Here is an 18859-nt window from a genome sequence, read left to right as displayed (position 1 = left end):
AGGCTTGGTCCCTCCCAACTGCCTTCCCCTGATGGCCATCTTGTGGCAGCCATCTTATGACCACATAGGGGCAGCCATATTTGATCACATGGGAGCAGCCATCTTGTGTGTTGGAGTGATGGTCAATCTGCATATTACTCTTTTATTAGATAGGATAGAGGCTGGTGCATGGGTGAGGGCCAGCTGGTTTGCCCTGAAAGATGTCCCAGATCAAGGTGGGGGTTCCCTTGGAGTGTGGGGTGGCCTCAGCGAGGGGCCTGTGGTGGTTTGCAGGCCAGCCATGCACCCTGGTGACCCAAGCGGAGGCCCTGGTATCTGGGATTTATTTATCTATAATTGAAACTTTGTAGCCTTGAGCAGAGCCAAGCCTCCTGCTTTCTCTGTGGCCACAGCCATTTTTTGTTGGGGTTTATTTATCTTCTATAATTGAAACTTTGAAACTTTGAAGCCTTGAGTGGAGGCCTGGGCCCACCAGGACAGGAGGAAAGTTTGGCCTCTTCCATTACTGGGGAAACCCAAGCCTCCTGCTCTCTCTGTGGCCGTAGCCATCTTGGTTAATTTGTATACTAACTCCTGATTGGCTGGTGGGCCTGGCTTGTGGGTGTAGTGGAGTGGTGTTAATTTGCATATTACTCTTTTATTAGATAGGATGGCAGAAATAAGTTGCATGGCAGACATCTATGACTATACCCCTATCTGATGGCAAGAATACATAGATACAAAGCTGAGTCCATGGTAAAAATGGATGTACTTGAAAATAAAGGATGGGAGGGAGCAGGTTGCCTCTTAGGCCCAGATGAGCCAGCCACTGGCTGAATTTTGTACTACACTGAGATTTCTTCAACAGTTTTAGGATTACTGTGATGCCATGCTTTTCAAAAAAATTTTTTCCCAAGTACAACCCAAACCTATTACATAAAGGAATGCTCTCCATAAAAGGATTTATAATACAGCTATTACATCTGTTGTGACTTACTAAGTACCCAGGGAGTACCCTCAGTCTATTTGGATGCAGTATTTTTTTTTTTAATGTATTTTATTGGTTTTTTACAGACAGGAAGGGAGAGAGATAGAGAGTTAGAAACACCGATTAGAGAGAGTCATCGATCAGCTGCCTCTTGCACACCCCCTACTGGGGATATGCCCGCAACCAAGGTACTTGCCCTTGACCGGAATCGAACCCGGGACCCTTCAGTCCCCAAGCCGACACTCTATCCATTGAGCCAAACCAGTTTCGGCATGCATGCAGTCTTAATAGAAGTTTATAGGCCACTCACAGAGAGTTTGGTTTGAGCCTTAGAGAACCATCCTGGGAGCAGCATCCCTAAGGAGGTGATTCCACTTTTCTCCCACAATGCTCTCTACTCTGTGGCCAAACTCATCTTCCAAAAATTCATGTATTTCCATTACTCAAAAGTCAAACATCCTAACACATCACTTATAATGTTTCCAACTTGTGTTTCTATCTTTTCTCATATGTCTCCACTATCCTCCTAACACTCTACCATATTGGGCTGTTTGTTGGCTAGTTACCACACATACTTTAATTATTTTTTTTTACTTCAATATGGACATGTATTTGAGCATCTTTGCAGTTCTTGGAATAGGTTTCCTTTCCCATATCCATCCTAATTCATATACCATCTCTTAGCTAACATTTTCTTCAAACTCTGCCCTACTCCAAGTAGCAAACATCACAGTCCCATTTCCAAAATTTCAGCACAAATAGTGGTCAATGCATCAATAGAAAATGAATTGGAGTGACAGTTGTATCAATTGCTATAGCTTTCCAAGGAAAATGCCCCAAAAGATTTCTAAAATAAAGTATTACCAGTAATTCTGAAAATGGGCTTCTTCAAGGGGACCGATTACAAGTAGCCTTACAAAGTAGATACTTTGAGAATCATCATATTATCCAAATTATGCTCATAAAATTTTCAAATGGTTGCAATCACATTTCATTCCATTGCATGAGTGTATGAGATGGATATACTGGAAAATTAGGAGAGTTATCTTGCAATTATAATAAAATACTCAAGTCCCCAAGAGTAAATCAGGCTAAAGTTAAACGGAAAAAGAAGTAGGTCAATGCAGGTAAGAAAAAAAAAAAAAAAAAGCCACACTTTTAAGAGTCAAAGAAAAGTTCTAGAAGATATTGGAGATCATCTTGAAAACAAGTTGCTGTGGCTTGTCAGTGGAAAGTTCCCATCAGGCTATGGATTTAAACTACATTGAGGATTTATTTAGATTATATTTAGGGGGGAAAACTCCCCAATATCAAAAGCTGTTAAATGATAGCAATTACAAAGTAAACGCAAGAGTCATGAGAAAAGTATTAATCCATACATTAGAATTCTGAATGCAATTACGGCTACAAATGAATAATGGACTCACCTGACAAACAGGGAGGAAATCCTTTTGCCACTGAGAGTGAAAACATTAGTCTAAGGTGTTCCAATAATAAGAAACCTGCTAATGACCTTGAATCCTTTTGGATATGAGCAATGCTATGTACCCAAGTTCCTGCTCTCTGGGAAAATGAAGACATATTTTCTAATATACCTCTCAAAATATTTTGTTCATCAAATTGTATTAATACTCTTGAAATGTCTACTTCACCAAGTTTTCTTTACATAAAGAGTGTCTAAATTTAAACATTATTATCAAATATTGATTTACTGATTAGCACTAAGGGGAAAAAAAGACAAGACACTTGCATCACAATTTAAAATGTGCAAGAAAATTAGTTAGGATAAATATTTATTTCCACATAACATTTCTTAGTTGTGAAAAACACAATGTCCTAGTCACATTTACACTTTACTTAAACTTTGCAATAAATTACATTCAAGATATTCACTAATTTTGACCAGGAATCTGAAATTAGGAAGAAATATATAACACTACATTTTTTCTTATATTTTATATAATTTCAAAATAGTAGGATTAACATAGGATATCATTAAAATTCACACAAGAACAAAATGACTATAAAAATACTCAGAAATACAGAATTTCATTGGATATGATTGCTTATTCAAATAGGTGACCATGTAAAGGTTTTAATTCACTACAATCATTTTTAACAGAACAGTTAATCATATAAGAAAATACTGGTAGGCTGCTTATGGGACTGGCTGGCATGTACTGCTAGTCTAAATCATAAAACAATGGGAATGTTTATAACGTGGTATCTGTATTACAAAATATACAAAGGCAACACATTGAGAATGGAAAGTTTCTGTATTTTTTCCTTGGCATTTATAAACACAGACTTTGTTCACTGTATATTCTTCTTATATTTTTTAAGCTTATGTTCCATAAAAGAAATGGCTCCTTAAAAGATTCTGAGGGGAAATTTTCAGAAGGCATCAAAATGTTGAACCTATGAAGGCCTTGTTATTGGTGTTTTTTTTTTACCCCTCATAAGCTTAATCACAAGAGCTTTTCCCCCTAATTTTTCATGTGCACTTATACACAGAATATGCAATGAATAGTTTGGAAAAGTGACAGGGCTCTGAATGATTATCAAATTGGACACTGAAGATCACTGATCCTTCTTAGGAAACAAGAGTACTACAAGATTTGGTCTTGTTAATTTCACATTCATCTAAAAACAAAAGAAATACTGTATTCTTAGTAGTGCTCAAAAATTCTCAACTTTTCTTCCTCTTCTATAAGCTTAGTAAAGATGATTTTATATGAACTGAAATATCTACAGAAGCTTTTCAAACAGAATCTGAAAATTTCTTTTAAAAGATTATTTTTCTACAACATGCATTTAATTAAAAAGATGAAAGAGCTTTGTAGAAAAACAGAGACCTGTCAGTCTAACATTAGAACATGATTCAGAAGCAGCTTTAAGCAGTACATGACCTTTAACAGCAGAGAACTGTACAGAAGTGGAATTTCATGTACAATGACTCACCATTGGTATTCCACGAGTTTGTATATAATAGGTTTATTTGGAAAATGTTCATTGTCAACGGGAGAGAAATTTAACAGCCTATTTCCCATAAAGGTTGTTTTGAAAATCTCACAAAACTTACAAAGTTTTTCTAAAGCATTTCGTACAAGCCTAGTATTTGATCATGTAATCACAACTTGAATTTTAAGCAAATACTACTTGACTCTTTGCATTAGTGTCTGATTTTTTTAAACAAGTTGTGAATAGGTTTCTACATATTTTTTTCAAATTTCAGTTTTAGTTACATAGAAATTCTTAACTATTAAATGTATCATATTAAATCAAGGAAGTGCATAAATTCAATTGTTAAAAATGCTTTCCAACTAAATTTTTAATTTGGTTATTTTGAAATAAGTCACTGATACAAAATAAGAAGTAAGACTACCATTCAAAATTCTTCTCATTGAAATTACCAGGTATCCTCAGGTCACTACAGTAGGAAAATACAAACTAGGTAAATATGACTTATCTCTTTAAGAATGCTATTGCTCTCATAAAACTGACAAGGAGAATCCAGTGTTTACAAATGCCTAACACACAGCAAGGAATGCAGAGGTTCTTCATTAGCTATTGCATATGCTCACAAGTGTGTCTCACTGCTCAGAAGTTTAAACACAAAAAGAAACAAGTATTGCACTACTTACAGTATGAAGGTAGATTTGGGATGAGAGACAGAATTTACAATACATGATCAAAGCAGTTTTATTAATAATTGTGGCACTCTTCTCATATATTTGTAAAAAATAAATTGAAGATCAAGTCATAGACAAGTCTCCCTGTCAACACCTTTCTGTGAGTCAGCTTTCTTCTCTTCTCGGTTTTCACTGCTACAGGGAGGGAAAGGAGAAATTTATTACTGAAATTCAGCATGGCTACTGTGAGATGTGCTTGCTCAGACACAAAACCCATCCACCCCGGAGTGCCACCAGGGCCGTTAGGCATTGCGCTTTCATGCTGGGAAGCACACATAGATAGATAGCAACAATTAAAACCCTCTGCACTCAGTGACATAGAAACCAAGAACTGCAGGAAAGGGGGAAATTCAAAACACAGAAACCAAAAACCAGACATTTTAAAAACAGTTTCAAAAGCATGCAGGATTAATACCGTGGCTTTCATTTGGGAAAATGAATCAACCATGATTATTGAAAATGCCAGTTATGCCCCATCTTAAGAGAGCACTGACATGACAAATGAGATGTCACAGGAGGAATTTCTGGACTCTGCTGCAAGCAGTCCATCCTCTGTGCATGGCCTGGCTCCTGAATCTCAGTGAGAACCCTGTCCTGGTCCGTAGGTCTGGAAAAAGGTGGCCACCCACACACTGCCCTCCGGACAGCCGTGCCGTCTCTTCACAGACCGTGTCCATCCCAGGCACAATGCTCCTCCTCACTCAGTCCAGAATAAACTCATTCCCAAGTGGCTTCTAGTTTAGCTAGTCTGTAGTTAATTTCACTAATGGGCAAGCTAGTTAATGTGACTACCATTTTGTTTTCCTGTTCTTCAATATTTTTCTGATGTACATTTTCCCTGCTCTCACATGGACAGTTTTTACGGAAACTTCCAACAATGTGCTCACACGCTCGAAGCTCACACCGAGAGTCTATGCTTCCCGAAGGGCAGGGAGCTCCCCCCACCACTTCCCTCTGTATCTGAGCCGCTCTGCGACCCTCCCTGCTGCTAACATGGAGGGCAACCCGCAGCTGGCCAGCCTCTGAGGCCTGAGCTGGAAAAACCCAGACATTATTACTGTTCATGTTGGCCCTTAATACGAGTTTATAAAATAGCTGCTGGTGGGGAAATCCTTGGTTTTAGTAACTCTTTTCCAAGTAATAAAGTGACAGTTAAACCCTTTATTCTATGGGGTCTCCTGGGCAGCTTTTACAACGGACAGTAACTTAGATATTTTCTAAGAGTGTGTTTTTTAAATTGTTTTTCCTCCATTTCAAGCTAGAAACAGCCTTTCTCAGTTGTCACCACCACCCGGCACCATCAGGTAAGAAGTGCCGGAGCTTCTGCCATCGGTGGCACGCTGCCAGTGCTGAGAGCTGGTGTGAGCGAGTGTCTATGGCACCGGGTTTGTGCCTGCCACACTTCTCAGCGCACGCTACTTGCAGGTCAGAGCAAAGCAACTCTTTTCACTTTTCTTTTCTCCTTCCATGAGAAGGATGACAGTGTGCACATGATGTGTTGAGAGCCTTAACTCTGTATTTTTAACTCCTCCATCTAAATGACTCACTTTCTTCCACTTTAAGTTCCTTTCACATGACAAGTGCCTGCTACCCTACTTTCCAAACTAACTTTTCCTGGGGCTCTACCTGCCTGACTCCCAGGCTCTTCGGCCAAACCAAGCCAATGAAAAGGGGCAGCTGGGGGAGGGGAGGAGGCCCTGGGCCTGGAACAGAAAATTGCATTCCGTTCCTGGAAGCTGAGAATGAGCTGTATGACCTTGGCTAGTTATTTAACGTCTCTGGAACCTGTTTCCTCATCTGTAAATTGGTTTGACCCGGATGACAAAGTTCTCCTGTAGCTTGAATGCCAGGATCCTGAGGCTGGTATTCCTCCTGTGAACCCCTGTCTTTTGAAAGACGGAAGGACGGGTCCTATCCGCGGGAGATTGCGGGGACAGAGACACACTGGCCTCCACATGAGCACGGTCTCTATGTGCGCAGTGCCCTGCTCCATATGCTTTTGATAAATGAGCAAAAGCCTCGTGCACTGTTAGTCACCAAGAGTGGAAAAAAGAGACTCGGGATGTCGATTTGGTCCCAGACACGCTTCCTCCTGATGTCCTACTTTGATCAGACTGGTTGTTCGGTTACAAAACAACCAATTATAATTGAGGTTTTTTAAACTCTTTAAATCAGTGCTTTTTGTATAAGATTTCAGTACACTATGAAGCAGAAGTTTTATAACCACCTCAAAATGTCTATAAAAAATAGAAAATTAAATTTTCTTACTGTATGGCTATTACTCTGTTTCTTGTTACACTGATTTTCTCATTGCCAATCAATTATAAACTTTCATTGTAATGGATTGTATATATTTGTTAACTATATTACATATATGTCATATCTATTATGTACTATTATAATAAATATATATTACATATCTATAACACACATTGCATGTTTAATGTTGTGTGTGTGTGTGTGTGTGTATCATGTTGTATAGTACTTTGAGAAGACCAATGGATAGAAAATGGATGAGACAGTGTCCCATCCCTTGAGGAGTTACAATTTAAAATAAAAAGTAAAATTTCAAGAGAGAATACAACTTGACCCACTACATCCACGCTGCTAAGCAATCTTGAAACTGTTATTTTTCAACTAGAGGCCTGCTGCATGAAAATTCATGCACTGGAGGGGGTTGAAAAACATTACTTGACTTTACTATTTACTTTAAGGAGTACCTAAAATATCATAAAAACTTTTGCTTGGCCCTGGCCAGGTAGCTCAGTCGGTTGGAGCGTCATTCTGTACACCAAAAGATTGCAGGTTCCATTCCTAGTCAGGACACATACCTAGGTTTCAGGTTTGACCCATGATAGGGAAACATACAGGAGGCAACTAATCTATGTTTCTTCTTACATCAATGTTTCTCTCTCTTTACCTTCCTCTCTCTCTAAAATTGGGTGAGGATTAAACACACACACACACACAAACAAACAAACACACACACACACTTTTGCTTGAACCAAAGAAAAACAGAGACAGAGTTTGTACTAATGGATTAGTGTATTACAGGAAGAAAAGCCATCTATAAGTTCAAGTGTCTCAAATTTCCCACATATCCCCATATCTGACATTTATTTTGAACCCATAAACTTTGAGTTCAATATTTTTATAAATCAAAGAAATGCCATATTTTTAATATTAAAGAGTCCACAGGCACATATTTCAAGGGGTTTGAGAAATTACCCCTCTCATAACTCTGATTTTCTTCCAAGACTTCTGGCAAAATGGTGTTACTATGAGAATGACTCTATCAGGCCATAGCAGGGATCTTTGGGAAAGGACGATTAAGCACGTTTTAGAATAAAATATGACCTCTGCTTGAGCCAAGCAAAGAAATACATGAAGATTTTAAAGTCCGGTTAAAAGATAGAAAGCATCAACTAGATGCTTTGAGAGAGATTATTGAGTAATTTATATTAACCTCCTTTGGAGTAAGTGTTGGGCAGTTGACAGAGGAGAGGGGGCGGAGCGTGGAGGGAAAGAGAGAGCTAGAGACAGAGAGACAGAGACAGAGAATTCCCATCTCTCTGGGGAGAACTCTTACACATTTGTTTTTCTTATTTATGCTGTTGAGAACAGAGATGACACTGAAGCAGCATGCCATTTTGGGGTGACAAAAACCAGCAATAAGAGGTACTCCCTAAGTCTAATGTAGCCTCTTTTTCTAGCCCATGTTTCCAAATACCTCTCATGAAGCCAGATAAAGCTGGCAGGTTTGGAAGCATGGTGGTGCATAAATGGAAGCGCCCAGCTTTGTAATCTCTTAATGCAAGGGATACTTTTTCTTTTTTCCAATATAAAAATTCGATATCATTACTAAATACAGTTCTATGATATTTGTTGATTTATATATGATGCATTTGTATAAATCATGTGGGGGAGAAGTTTACTCAAGTTTCAAACCCTTTTAAAGAGCTGAGTCGTCATAGGAATACCATAAACAGTCTGATACTGGATCTCAGCCCACAACTCTGCATGCCTTTTGCCTCCCCAAAACTCACAGAGAACATAGGCTGACCAGGTTTCTAGAAGACACCATTTAACATAAGGAAATACAATTAAGGAGTAAGCTTGAGGGAGAGGGTCTTACCTTTGGGGAATCAGCTTCTAGAGTGATTAGGAAGGGGAGCTTATGACAAAACGTAATATAAAAATTAAGTAGAAATAGTTAATTTAAGGTCATGAAAATAAAGGAACTTAATAATTAAACACGGTCCCAAATCCCTCAATCACTCTTTAATAATATATTTGCATAACAGAGATTTTTCTTTAGGTCAGCATCTAAGCAGGCTGATGGTTTGAATATTTTATTTATAAATTCTGGAAAATTTAGTTGGAAATCCTATGATGACTCTTGATATTTAAGGACATACTCTTCCCCCAGCATGCATTTAAAACTATCATCCACAACTACAGGAGTTGTTTGTTATGCTTTTATACAGAGGAGAATGGATAGAACTTTCTGGAGCTGAAAGTTTGGGGATAAGGAGGTTAGAGAACATTTTCAAGGGGTTGAGTAGGAGACTGGAAATATACAAAATCTCCATTTTATATTTCATATGAGTTTTAAAGAGGACATGGGGGAGTGCAAACTGTGGTCAGACATCAACAGGGTTCCTGGGATGTGGGTGATAAGGGAATAGAATAAAATCTTACTGCAAAAGATTAGGCCAAAATGAATGTCCAAAGATGTCGTGCATTGGGACCCATTTATAGCACCATTACTCCCCACTGTCATAGTTTTAGAGTGAACTTTTAATTTGAAAGGGAGATAAAAACAATACCAACTAATATGATAATTACAATTTCTACACACTTTTCAAAAAAATTTTTCTGAAATACTTTAGATCTAAATTTGATGAAATGTTCTTATATTTTTGCTAATGGATTCATGTCAATAGCTGGGATCAGTATAAATCCACATTATACTAGAATTCAAACCTTTTAGAAGGAAAGCTTGACTCCTTTTCTTTTGAGTTATCGGCAGTAATCAGAAGGTTTCTCCACAAGGCAGTCTTTGACATTTCATCAGAAATGTTGATCACAGATGGATCATCTCTAGATAGTTTACCCAAAATGAAATGATAAACAATAATTAAGCAATTGAAGATATTTAGTGATAGAAACAAATGTAGGACAATCCTATGCCTTTATATAGATATAGTACTTTTGATAATTAAAAATTAAGAAGTATTATTAAAACATTTATAAAAAAACATGAATCTAGACAATATTTTCTAGTTACATAGAAACTGGTTTTGGCAACAATTTTCCAAATTCATTTCAAATTATAGAGATCAGGTGCTGCATGGTCACTGCTTAGCCTCTTCCCCTAATATCTGTAGTACAGCAGACCCACTTCACTCTCTGCTTAGACTCTACTGTGGCTCTCACTCACTCAGAGCAAAAGGCAACACTCTGTTCCCACCCTCACCTTCCTACTTCATCTCCTGCTCTTACTTCCCTGCTCCTTCCTCTCCAGCCATATGCAATGACTTCCTGACTGTTCTGGATCACCATAAGGCTTGTTGCTGCCTAACAACCTTGTACTGGCTCTTCTTTCTGTCTTCAGTGTTCCTTCACATGGTACAAACTTTCCCTCCTTTGTTCAAATGCCACCTTTTCTGACTATTTAAAATTTATATTTCTATCCCCTCAAAGCACTCCCATTCCTCTTTTTTCACTTTTTATTTTTATTGTACTTTTCATTATCTGAAATAGTATGCTATAATATTATATTTGTTGGTGTGTTTATTTTCAGACTCCCCCTCCCTCTAGTCTACTTGAGTATAAGCTTTATGGAGGATTCTTGAACACTCCTCTTCTCCAGTAGAGCTTGGCACTTCATACTTACTCAACAAATACCCTATATAATAAAAGACTAATATGCTAAGTGTCTGGTCATCTGTTCAACCAATCAAAGCATAATATGTTAATGATATGCTAAGGCCGCTCAACTGCTTGCTATGAGGTGCACTGACCACTAGGGAGCAGATGCTTTAACTGGTAGGTTAGCTTGCTGCTTGGGTCCAGCCGATCAGGATTGAGCAAGATGGCCAGACTTGCCCTAGAGCCCTCCCGCTGCTTCTCCCTGGCTGGCCAACCTCCCACATCCCTCCCTGGCCCAATCGGGCACCTGTGGGGTCCCTCGGCCTGATCCCTCTTCCAATCCAGGACCCCTCAGATTGTCAGAGAGCCGGTTTCAACCTGTTCCCACAGGCCAGGCTGAGGGACCCCATTGGTGCACCAGACCTCTAGTCTGTTAAATAAATAGAGGTACCCTGTGTATTTGGCTGGGGTCTTTCCCAGTGGCTGGGGGAGTTTGTAATATGAGCAATTATATCAAGCTTGGTGCTTTTTTGTTTGCATTTTTAAATGGCACCAATTATAGGTGACATTCATAATGTTCCTGAACATTCCCAGGGCTAGAAACACAACCAAAGTGCAGCAGAGACAAATCATAGGCCCAGTCAAAGAAAGTTTCATTGATTGAGAAAATAGCACTCTTCTCACTACACATAAAAAAAATTCTCTGCTGTGAAAGAAAGAAAGAAAGAAAGAAAGAAAGAAAGAAAGAAAGAAAGAAAGGAAGAAAGGAAGAAAGGAAGAAAGGAAGAAAGAAAAAGGAAATCCTAGTCTGACCTCACGTGGCTTTTATTGAGAGTTTTCACAAGAGGGCAACAAATCCAAATTTCTGGAGAAACACTAAGGGTCTAGAACACCACCTTGGTCTCATAGGCCCCTTACCTTGCCTAATCTAGACATGTATTCATTAATTCTTCTAATTCGCTTAGCCTTTGGAAACTCCAAGCATAAAATCAAGTAATTCCCAAAAAAGTGTCATGTGGAATACAAGATTTTTAAGATAGGTGACAGTCTTGTGAGCAAATAGGTTTGGAAAATGCTGGATTAAACCATTGAACTTTTTTTTTAATGCAATACTATTTAGATTTCTGAATATGCCAATGTGCTTTGTGAATTTACAAACTGGAATACAGTGTGGGACATTTTCCAAACTTACTTATCTACATAATCCTTTTGAAAGTGGTATCATATGAAACTAGATTTCTATAGAATACACTTGAGAATATGCTGATTCAACTAAATAATCAATAGGACTTTAAAACTTATTGTGTGTAAAAAGATAAAGTACTTTACATACTTTCTATGTTTAAGTGGTACATAATTATATGTTTTTAATCTAAGAAATATGATTTTACAGTAAGATCCTGAAGATCTAGAGACTATTTTTTTTTTTTTAACCCTATGACAAATTTCCTCCTCAGAGAAAAGCCTCTTCTGCTTTTTTTCTGGCATTGCCTTATATTATTCTTAAGTACTTTGAGACTATATATAGAACTTTTTAGCCAGATACATTCAAAATTTTTATTGTAATTTATAAAAGTTTGTTTTCTTTTGCTCTATCTTTGTGAATAAAGACAATTGGCGTATTTTAGAGAATTACATACATATTTCCTAAAATGACTGGTAAAATTTCCCTTAACTTAAGACAGTGGTCGGCAAACTCATTAGTCAACAGAACCAAATATCAACAGTACAATGATTGAAATTTCTTTTGAGAGCCAAATTTTTTAAACTTAAACTTCTTCTAATGCTACTTCTTCAAAATAGACTCATCCAGGCCATGGTATTTTGTAGGTAGAGCCACACTCAAGGGGCCAAAGAGCCGCACGTGGCTCTCAAGTCGCAGTTTGGTGACCACGGACTTGGAAATAGATTACCTCTTTGGAAGTGCCTTTTAGGGATAATCTCACAGAGTTCAAATATTTAGCTGTGATCCATTTAGTGCAGGGGTCCTCAAACTTTTTAAAGTGGGGGCCATATCACGGTCCCTCAGAGAGCTGGAGGGCCGGACTATATGAACTACTAATTCCTACTGTAACACCTCGGCTGTGCTCACTGCCCAAAAAACCTGGTGGGCCGGATCAGACTCCTCTGCGGGCCACATGTGGCCCGCGGGCCATAGTTTGAAGACCCCTGATTTAGTGAATACCTAGCTTATTTATCCCTGAATTGAATCTTGAGCTGTCTTCAGGTGCTAACTTTTAGAGGATATGAGAGAGGGCTTTCATATCCATTATAAAATATGAGAAGAAAAGACTTCAAACAGTAGCTTCATGCTCCCCTTCCCCCTTCATTTTAAGCTACTTGGCCACAGTCACATAGCTATTAATGACAAATTTTACTACTGGGACAGAGTAATCTAATTCCTAATTTCAGTTCTTTCTACTTTAATACAACTTCAGCGAACCTCTAGGAATCCATGTAGTACAAAATTTTTAATAGAGCATATAAGAAAATGTGCCATTTCTCAACTTATCTGTTTTCACCTTTCTATCTTACCTGTAATGCCCTTCCAATGGGAGTTGTACTGTACCCTCATCTTCCAGAGCTAGCATACTTTGTTCTTCCTGGAAAGATAAACATAAAATATATAAAGTGAACCTGATGAGTCTCTTTTTTACATTGAAGAAAAAACACAGATTAATGTTTCACTATCTCATTAACCCCAGGACCTTCCACTCTGTTTGCACTCATTAATGCTAGCACAGGTCCTTTCAATGAAGGAAGCATTCACTGCTAAGAATACAAGTAATTAATGAGAGTCTCATATCACAAAGTAATTTAAATGCTAACAACAGTCTCTTTCGTGTTAATTTCCAAGCAGATTAAAAAAAAAAAATCAATCTGCCCTAACTGGTTTGCTCCGTGGTTAGAGTGTTGGCCCGAGGACTGAAGGGTCATGGGTTCAATTCTTGTAAAGGGCATGTAAGGTAGTTGCTAGCTCAAGGAGTTTGCAGGAGACGGTCTATCAATATGTTTCTCTCACAATGATGTTTCCCTCCCCATCTCTTCCCTTCCCTCCTATGCTCTCTAAAAATCAATGGGGGGGAAAAAATCCTCCATTGAGGATTAACAAGCAAACAAAACAAAATCAATTTAAATTTTATAAGGACAAAAGTATGAATAATATAATCATTTTCATTGTTATAAAGTTGTAATTATATTCCCAAAATATGCTATAAGAAGGGAATGAAGGATGTACTTAGAGCACTGGTTCTCAAACTTTAGTTCACATTAGAATAATTTAAAGGCCTTGTTAAAAATACATATTGCTGGACCCCACCTTCTGACTTAATAGGTGTGAAGTAGGTCCCCAAAATTTACATCTCTAATGAGTTTCCAGGGGGGCACTGACTATGCGGTTCTGAGGACAACACTTTGAGAACCATTATTGGGGAGATTGGAGAGACTTGGAAAAAGAGAGTGAAAGATATCTTCCTGTATGGACCAAAGCACAGATGTGTTTTCCACTCAGGAATGCATCTCAGGCTTTTGCTTTATGCTTCAGGTTTCTTCTTATAATGACAATATCCCACCCTTCCCAAAGAGTGGAACTGCTTTATATATTTATTTCTTCAGGTATAACATTTTAAAACTATATATTTGGGATAAAGATAATCTTATTACCATACTGAAATGCCCTGCTTTAGTTTTCAATAATGTTATCATCAACTTCTTTCCATACAGCGAAAGAGAAATTTAGTTATCTGTAGATTATAGCTCCAGTTTAATGCATTTGTTTTCAAGGCGTCAATTAGTAATGGTCAAGTTCAGAGAACTATTTAGGGCCATTAAAAAAAATCTTGGAATTATTGTCTTAAAGTCCAAAACTGGAATTTTAAGTTGTATAAAGATGAAAAGCTAGGCAGCTCCCTGACCAAATAAGAACTGTAAAGAGAAAATTGGAATGACCTGGAGGCTCCTTGCCTTCCCTCTTTCAGGAGCTTAGCAGTAGCTTGGCTGATTTAAATCAGCTTTCAGAAACACGTGATCTTTGGCTGATGTCATTGTTTTTGGCATGCAGGGCTGTTCTTAGCAATCTGTATGCTGACCTTGGCCCTCAACTTGCATATTGCCTAGTCTGAAGACCCACTAGCCATATTTCTTGTTACTTAAAGACTTAAAGAAACAGTGTTTGCTAGAGTCTCTTCAACTAACCCATGAAAATTATAATATAATATAATATAATATAATATAATATAATATAATATAATAATATAATATAGGCATGTCTCATTTTAACTCTTGTGGTACTTGCTTCCACACCCAACCTGCCGACCAAGGCAGGCTCCTCTGCTGGGACGTTGGCCATGTTGCACACAGAATATCTACACCCAGGCTTATGCTGTGGAACAGTGAGAGGCCAGGGGGGTGAATGAGTTCTGGTGTCTCTCTGCTTATCAGTGCCCCACCCCCCAAGCCCTATGTTATATTTATACCCTGTGGTGCCAATGGTATGTGTCGGTTACCCCTTTGCATTGCAGAAATCAACTCTATTCCCTTTTTCTGTTCTTTAAGGAAAAAAATTTCTTTAAGAGCCATCATATGTTCTTTATTACTTGTGTATTATGCTTAGTCCCCTTGGCATTTGGCAGTGCTATTAGAATTAATTTATGGTAAATAGATAGTACCATTTGTTTTAAATTACACATTTAAGCATCTGAGCAGAGCAAATCTGTAGTCTAGATTGAGGCATGTCTTGCACATAGGTGAGTCACTATACATGGAACATAATATACATGACATGTTAACTTATGTGCACATCCTTGAGACCATGAACAGAGCATATATATCCTTTCAGATAGATGTGGTGTGTTTTTTTCTATAGATAAGGTTACCTAAATGAGCATGGATGAACATAAAGAGGAAACATTCAGTGATCCCAAATGCTATTTAAGTAAAACCAAGATACAGACAAAATGCAATTATTTCCTCGCTTATCCACTGAAAGGTAAGCTTGGTACATAGTATCTTTCCTGACCATCTCAGAATAAATCTCAAAAAGCTAGGTAGGAAGGTTTAATAAAGGAGTAAAGTTCGAAAAAGCTAAGAGAAGAACAGTGCCATCGATGTTTAAGTGACCTGGCAGCAGAACACCAAGACTCAAGATTCAATCCAACAGAAAAAAAAAAAAGAAAAAGAAAAAAAAAATTGGACCAAAGCTTTGGGAACAATTTTGTTTTTTCCTCAGATGATTTTCCACTTTTCTCTCAAATTGCTTTCAATAATTATTTTGCACTCTGTGGCTTGTTAGCATGTGTGGGCTTTATACTAGTCATAATTCTATCCAAACAAAAACTCATCACCTCTAAAGATAGCATTCCCAAGCCATGCTTATCTGAAGAGAACGTGGCAGTGCAGCCGCTGCCTTTCGTGCCAGAAGGAGGCTGGGTGGGCCCCCGTGCTCTGGATGGAGGGCCGGCTGCATCCCAGGCAGCACCGAGGAAGCCAAAAATTGAGACTTTCTGGGGAGGAGCAGTCAAATCAGGCACTAGCCGTCACGACAACCGCAACCTAGTTTATCTCAATCGTACAGTAAAAGAAAGTGAGAGCATAAAGCTGAGTATCCACCACATTTTAAGTTAGAAGTACCTTAAAGTGAGTTCTATTCAGCACTTCATCCATCAAAAATATGCTGAATCCTACCTACAACATGGGGAAGGTCTTAACAGGATGATGATCAAAGTCTACCCAAGAACATTTGAAGGGTTTTGCCAATTTGACTAGAGGAATATTCATACTATGATTCGAATACTATATTTTAATTAAGATACTCCAAAGCCTTCTTCAGATACCAGATAAGTGAAGGACAGTTAATGTTATAACCAGTGAAAGGCAGGAAAATTGAGGCTTAAAAAAATCTATTCAAAAGCAGCCAAACATTTACTGAGCATGTATTATGAGATAGGCATAATCTAGCAGCTATTCATAAATCATTTAACAAATATATATTAAGCATCATCTACATGACAGGAATGAAAAGGAAAATATAAACCCTACTCTCAGAGGATGAGAAGCGTAACCTTAAAAACTACAGGGACCAGAGAAAGTGGTATCTGAGCCCACCTTATTTGATTAGTTTGGTATTAGAAAGGAACAAACTCTAGGTAGTAAAAAGGAAGAAACTCTAGGTAGGCCAAGGATAAAATTGTCTATAAATAAGGTTTATTTGCATGTCAGTAAACAACTAGCCTGCCTAGAGACAAAGGTCTGTGCTTAGTATTAGTAGAAAATAAAATTGGAGTTAAATTATGGGGTGTTTTGATAAATAGGATGTTATATATAAAATTGTATTATGAATCTGAATTATATTTTGTGATAGCATAAAAAATATCATGTTATCTAACAAATGCTCTACCTTAATGAAATAGGTAGCGTCTGTTACTATTATATATCCATATGTCAGGTAAAGTCTGTATTTATGTAGGAGCCCTCAATTAGCCCAAAGTGCAAACAGCAGCAAAGAGCCAATGTTCACAAAAATTCTTAGAGTATTACTAGTAAATAGAGAAATATTCAGCAATTTTAGAATTCATAGATTTTTAAGAAATAGAGGGGACTTCAAGTTTAACCCCTTTGTTTTATCCAAGAGAAAAACAAGGAAAGCCAAAGAATTATGAATTCCTAAGTTAGTGATAGAATAGATAATGCTGCAAAATTACACATACATTATATATAATATATTATATACATACATATATACAATATGTTTAATGCCATAAAATATTATATCTCTAAGAGGTATTTTTGAATACTCCCAAAGATAGAAGAGTCAACACATACACTGCCCACTTCAATGATGAAAGCCAAAAAGAAATAAAGGAGGAGAGGAATAGTCCTCACAGAATTCATATGAATAGATAGATGGATGCAACATATGTTTTTCATCAGAATGTCTGATCGTCTCTAAATGACTAATCTAAATTATTATAAAATACAAAAGTTCTGATAGAGTAACCTTGGATTTAGAAGAGTATCTTCTGGAGATACAGACTCTTGTGATTTCAGGAAGTCTTATCTCAAATTTTAGCATGCATCAGAAATACCTGGAGGTCTTTAAACAGAGTACTGGCCCCTCCCCAGCGTTTTTAATAGGTCTGAGTAGCGTCCAATAATTTGTCTTTCTAACAAGTTGCAGGTGTTGGTTGGGATACAGCAGAGATCCTAGGACTACTCTTTGAAAACCAACTGCTTGAGGAAGAATATGCTGGCCTCAGTCTAAGGTTCAATTAGAAATAACATTTGTCTGTGTAATAATTAAGACATGCTTCCCAAATCCACAAGCAATTCTGATCTTTCTTAGCAGTAAGACATACTCTGTGCTAGGTTTAATTGCACTTGTTTTTAGATTGCTTTTGTATCTCCTTGGTCTTGTTCATGATCATGCTTCGTATAGATCACAGGTCTCACTAGCCCCCTCTTTTGCCTTTTTTTATGGCATGTATGTTAGAGTGAACTTCCTATAAACCAAGAGGTGCTACTTCCATGATCACTTCCCAGAGTTGAATTTCCAGGCTTTATTGAACACTAACTGCCTTCTCCCAGGAGCAAACATGCTGCTAGGGCTTTCTGCTTTTAACAGCAGCCCTTTTGTCAAATGGGTACCATGTCCTAGAGAATATTTAAGTAGCAAGGAAGGCTTGTTGGTTCTCTGAGCACATTTGGACATCCAGAATTTGATTCTGCTGTCTTCCCTTTACACAGAGCAATGTGCAAAATGTCAGGGTTCCAATATTCATTTCTATCCTGATTATAATCCTTTCTTTCTAAAAACTGAAGCATATGCATATGCATATGCATGAAGTACATGAAAATTTGGAACAGAAGCTCTGCGACCTTGGACTGGCCTGTTGTAGCTATTTATTCTGCTTAACTCATTATTGAATTTTAAGGTCAGACTAATGTTTTCTCAATTCCATAAGACCAGAAGTGGGTTACTGATAGGAAAACCCTGTTGTATAAAGGTATAAGCTTGCAACTACCATCAAAAGGACAAAAGGTGAGAATACTCTACTAGTAAATCTGAGTCTCTGGGAGTTCAAACATTTCTGCTACTTATCACCTTCCAGATCAAATCAAAGTTACTCAATTAATTTGAGTAATTGCAGAAATGCAACCTTTCTAGAAGTCTTGTCCATTTACCACCTCAATGCACAATCTCCTGAGTAAATGGGCCTTGGAAGACTGGCCACAGGAAGGAGTCATATCCTTCAGGAGAGTCCCCAGCCTCACAAGAGTGAAATCCTGAGATCCAGGTGACCAAGCAGAAAAGTATTACGTCTTAAATCTT

At 37.8% G+C, this 18859-nt stretch overlaps 1 protein-coding gene across 10 annotated transcripts in view; it reads right to left on the bottom strand.

Annotated features, from left to right (window-relative positions):
* Window positions 1-2743: 2743 nt before the first annotated feature.
* Window positions 2744-18859, bottom strand: part of SLC4A10 (solute carrier family 4 member 10) — a 215688-nt gene continuing 199572 nt past the window's right edge. For 8 of the 10 annotated variants that reach the window (XM_084891509.1, XM_084891514.1, XM_084891510.1 and 5 more), the window contains 3 exons: window positions 13069-13136; window positions 9646-9762; window positions 2744-4794 (listed from right to left, as the gene is read on the bottom strand). In XM_084891509.1, the coding sequence (XP_084747635.1) occupies window positions 4728-4794; window positions 9646-9762; window positions 13069-13136 (252 nt within the window). In that variant the 3' untranslated portion in view covers window positions 2744-4727. Of the gene's footprint in view, window positions 4795-8794; window positions 8834-8891; window positions 9492-9645; window positions 9763-13068; window positions 13137-18859 lie in introns of those variants that run through there. The other 2 variants (XM_084891511.1, XM_084891507.1) reach the window with 2 other exon arrangements.

The sequence above is a fragment of the Pipistrellus hanaki genome (assembly GCF_964339955.1).
Source record: "Pipistrellus hanaki genome assembly, chromosome: 8".
NCBI classification, from domain to species: domain Eukaryota; kingdom Metazoa; phylum Chordata; class Mammalia; order Chiroptera; family Vespertilionidae; genus Pipistrellus; species Pipistrellus hanaki.
This window is presented reverse-complemented; position numbering and strand designations above follow the sequence as displayed.